This window comes from Rhagoletis zephyria, unplaced genomic scaffold (assembly GCF_001687245.7).
Source record: "Rhagoletis zephyria isolate East Lansing unplaced genomic scaffold, Rhagoletis_zephyria_1.1 Rzeph_scaffold_00005, whole genome shotgun sequence".
Classification (NCBI taxonomy): domain Eukaryota; kingdom Metazoa; phylum Arthropoda; class Insecta; order Diptera; family Tephritidae; genus Rhagoletis; species Rhagoletis zephyria.
The window spans coordinates 319,533-323,769 of NW_016157089.1; the positions used below are offsets into that span (position 1 = coordinate 319,533).

A 4,237-nucleotide genomic window follows, 5' to 3' on the forward strand; every position below is an offset into this window, starting at 1 on the left:
GTAAATTTCAAATATTTAAAAAAAATTTTGAATAGGAACTTATAACCTTTTTACCATCTGTAAAACTGACGAAGTGGCAACCATCTAAAGAAGGAGAAATCAGCTGACACGGAAAAATCTAAATTCCGCAGATTTCGGCGCTACGGGCTACAACTAGAGAAAAATTCTGCGGTGTTGAGTTTTCATTTACATGGCGCTTTGGTTAGACAGATCGTGTCAGCTGACTCGGTTTTACGTACCGGTAGGTTTACGTTCTTGACTAATTTTAGCTTAATGAACTGTATTCTATCGTTCTTGGCAAAAATCCATGTTTTCGATTTTTTTTCTGCATACCTACTTCCAATATTTACATTAATTGTGGTAAACAAACGGTAGGTCGTCAAGGTTTTACCAAATTCAATTTAGTTTTTTTTTTTCTTGATAATACTTCTAGCCTCTGATAAGCAATATAAATTCATAAAAATCAGTCATGTCGAAGAATAATAAAAGGGCAGCAAGCTCCAGCTCTGAGGAATTGGACAGCGAAGAGGAGGACAGATTAAAGGATCTAAAAGAACGTGATGAATTTGCTGAGCGCCTGAAGCAGCGCGATGAAGGAAACGTTCGTAAGGTACTTGAATCCAGCGCTAGCCGAAAAGCCATTGAGGAGGCAACCAAGCGGTTAAAGCTCGAACATGAAGATCGGGACAAAATTCTACCACAGCTTCGAGTGCAGTCTCGTCGAAAGTATCTTGAGAAACGGAAGGAGGATAAAGTAGCTGAACTAGAGGCAGATATTGTGGATGATGAATACTTATTCGATGAGAAAATGTAAGTATTCAAAGTGAATTTGAATCAATATTCTTATTTACATAACGGATACTCACACTTGTCTGGTTATCTGGTTAAAAAAATGTGATTCTGTAGTGTACTGAATAAAAAATGTAATCACATAACTAGATAACCATGCAGATGTACATAAACACCCACATATAATTAAACATATCGATTTAGTTTAACCACTCGTGAAAGAGAGGAACGGGAGTACAAAAAACAATTGCTACAAATTGCGAAAGAGCATGAAAAGGCGCGGGAGCTGGAGCGAATTCAGAGGTACCATATTCCGCAAAACTTAAAAAAGGGTGAAAAAGGTAAATATCAACAGATTTTGTGTTTTTTATTACTTAAAACTACTGATTTTCACTAAATCTGTACATATTATTTTAAGAGGAATATGTCGAAGTGGATGAATTGGAAAAACAGCCACACTCAGAGCAAAAAAAATGGGAAGTTGAGCAGCTAGCATCCGCGAGATTTCAATTTGGGTCCAAGGATGCAAAAATAAAAGAAGAGTATGAACTCTTGCTGGAAGATCAAATTGAGTTCATACAAGCGCTTACTATGGACGGTTCTAAAGATAGTTCTTCAAAGAAAGATGATATATCTGAAGCTGAACGGAAACGAATGACAATAGAAGAAACGCAAAAATCTCTTCCTGTATACCCTTTTAAAGAGGACTTAATAGAGGCTGTGAGAAAGCATCAGGTATAAAATAATTTTTATCAAACTTAAGAAAAGCAATCGTTTTAATTTACTTTTTATATTTAGATTTTAATAATTGAGGGAGAAACTGGGTCTGGGAAAACAACGCAAATCCCTCAATACTTGGTGGAAGCTGGCTTTACAAAAGATAAAAAGAAAATTGGGTGCACTCAGCCTAGACGTGTTGCTGCTATGTCCGTAGCTGCACGTGTCGCTGAAGAAATGGGCGTAAAGCTCGGAAATGAAGTTGGATACAGTATTCGTTTCGAAGATTGTTCTTCAGGTATAAATTTATAACACTGCTGATTTGTGGCTTGCTTGCTAAAGCTTATAATTATCTTTTCAGAACGTACAGTACTAAAGTACATGACTGATGGTACATTACACAGAGAGTTTCTTTCGGAACCTGATCTTGCATCCTATAGCGTTATGATCATTGACGAAGCTCATGAGCGTACTTTGCATACAGACATATTGTTTGGTTTAGTAAAAGACATAGCGCGTTTTCGACCAGAACTAAAACTTCTTATATCCAGTGCAACATTAGATGCTGAAAAGTTTTCAAAGTTTTTCGACGATGCGCCGATATTTCGCATACCTGGCCGTAGATATCCGGTAAGTAATAAAAAATCCTAATTGCAGATTAGTTTCTGTATCCATATAAACAATATTTTTTGTACTACAAATTATTTTAAAGGTCAACATATTCTATACGAAAGCTCCTGAAGCAGATTATATTGATGCGTGTTGCGTTTCGGTTTTACAAATACATGCCACACAACCTCTTGGAGATGTATTAGTCTTTCTAACAGGTCAAGATGAGATAGAAACCTGTCAAGAAGTTTTGCAAGATCGCGTAAAACGGCTTGGCTCAAAGATACGTGAACTAGTTATAATACCTGTATACGCAAATCTACCCAGTGACATGCAGGCGAAAATTTTTGAACCAACGCCGCCAAATGCCAGGAAAGTAGTATTGGCAACTAATATAGCGGAAACTTCACTAACAATTGACAACATTATCTATGTGATCGATCCGGGATTTGCAAAGCAAAATAATTTTAATTCCCGCACTGGCATGGAATCGTTGATGGTCGTACCAATTTCTAAGGCGTCGGCGAATCAGCGAGCTGGACGTGCTGGGCGCACCGCTCCTGGCAAATGCTTTCGTCTTTATACAGCTTGGGCTTATAAGCATGAATTGGAAGATAACACTGTGCCTGAAATTCAGCGCATAAATCTTGGAAATGCGGTGCTAATGCTAAAGGCACTCGGTATAAATGATCTGATACACTTTGACTTCTTAGACCCTCCTCCACATGAAACGCTGGTTTTAGCCTTGGAACAGCTCTACGCACTGGGTGCTTTAAATCATCATGGCGAACTGACGAAATTGGGTAGACGAATGGCAGAGTTTCCAGTGGATCCCATGATGGGGAAAATGCTATTGGCGAGCGAGAAGTAATTAGTAAATGTAAAGGCTTTACAAATATTTTTAAAATACTGTATTTTTAGGTATAAGTGCTCGGAAGAATTGGTGTCCATAGCTGCAATGTTATCTGTAAACAGCGCGATTTTCTACCGACCAAAAGACAAAATTATTCATGCAGATACTGCTCGAAAGAATTTCGACCACATGCATGGTGATCATCTAAGTCTGCTGCAGGTCTACAATCAATGGGTTGATACCGATTATAGCACACAATGGTGTTACGAGAATTTCATTCAGTATCGCTCCATGAAACGAGCTCGCGATGTTCGTGAACAATTGGTGGGTTTGATGCAACGTGTTGAAATCGATATAGTTTCCTGCTTGCCTGAGACAGTAAATGTAAGAAAAGCCATAACAGCTGGATACTTCTATCATGTTGCAAAATTGTCTAAAAATGGCAATTATAAAACCGTAAAACACAATCAAACTGTAATGATTCATCCAAATTCGTCGCTTTTTGAAGAACTGCCAAGATGGGTGCTGTACCATGAATTAGTGTTTACAACGAAAGAGTATATGCGTCAGGTGATCGAAATCGATAGTAAGTGGCTGTTGGAAGTGGCGCCGCACTACTATAAAGCAAAGGAACTTGAAGATTCGACGAATAAGAAGATGCCCAAAGTTACAGGCCGTGCAATAATGACGGATTAAAAATACGATTTCTATAAAAAAATATATAAGCCAAAAAAAGCTGCACAAACCCAGCTGAAGAAATTTTACTTAAACTACAGCAAATAGCAGCAAGGGATAATCGCTAATCTAGGCGCATAACCACCGGACATCGAAGGGGCGGAGCTTCATCATAAAAAAGAAATTAAAAATGCGTGCCAAGTCTTGCATTTCCAATAATAACGATAAATGTGTATGTTCCAGGCAATAATTTAAAATATTTGTGAAACTTATCGTTTTGCGCTAAAATACAACAATGTGTGTAAAATTCGTTGTCATTGCTTCTGTTTTGAATATCATATTCGTGCCTGCCGGTGGAAAAAATAGGTAAATTTGCATTTATTTTCAAGAAAACATATCAGTTAAAATATATTTCTTTCCAGAGCGACATACGGACAAGTAAGATGATAAATTTGTATGATGAATATCGCGGAAAAACTTTTGTATCAAAATTTCTATTCTAATTTGCATTTGAATTATGATATCAACAGGGATGATTTGGGGCGTATTTTTTGAAGATAATTTTCTTATAAATATTGAGATTGTTGATTTATT

At 37.3% G+C, this 4,237-nt stretch overlaps 1 protein-coding gene across 3 annotated transcripts; it reads left to right on the forward strand.

The window, feature by feature from the left end:
- Window positions 1-280: 280 nt before the first annotated feature.
- l(2)37Cb (DEAH-box helicase 16 lethal (2) 37Cb) lies at window positions 281-3,857 on the forward strand. Of its 3 annotated transcripts, none has more exons than XM_017630934.1 (8): window positions 281-371; window positions 434-810; window positions 994-1,130; window positions 1,208-1,524; window positions 1,588-1,804; window positions 1,868-2,136; window positions 2,219-2,982; window positions 3,037-3,857. In XM_017630934.1, exons 2-8 carry the CDS (start codon window positions 470-472, stop codon window positions 3,662-3,664), a joined length of 2,673 nt encoding a protein of 890 aa, XP_017486423.1. In that variant the 5' UTR covers window positions 281-371; window positions 434-469; the 3' UTR covers window positions 3,665-3,857. The 3 variants fall into 3 exon arrangements, with proteins under 3 accessions (XP_017486423.1, XP_017486496.1, XP_017486349.1); XM_017631007.1 differs by having other exon boundaries at window positions 283-360; XM_017630860.1 differs by having other exon boundaries at window positions 339-810.
- The last annotated feature ends 380 nt before the right edge of the window (window positions 3,858-4,237 follow it).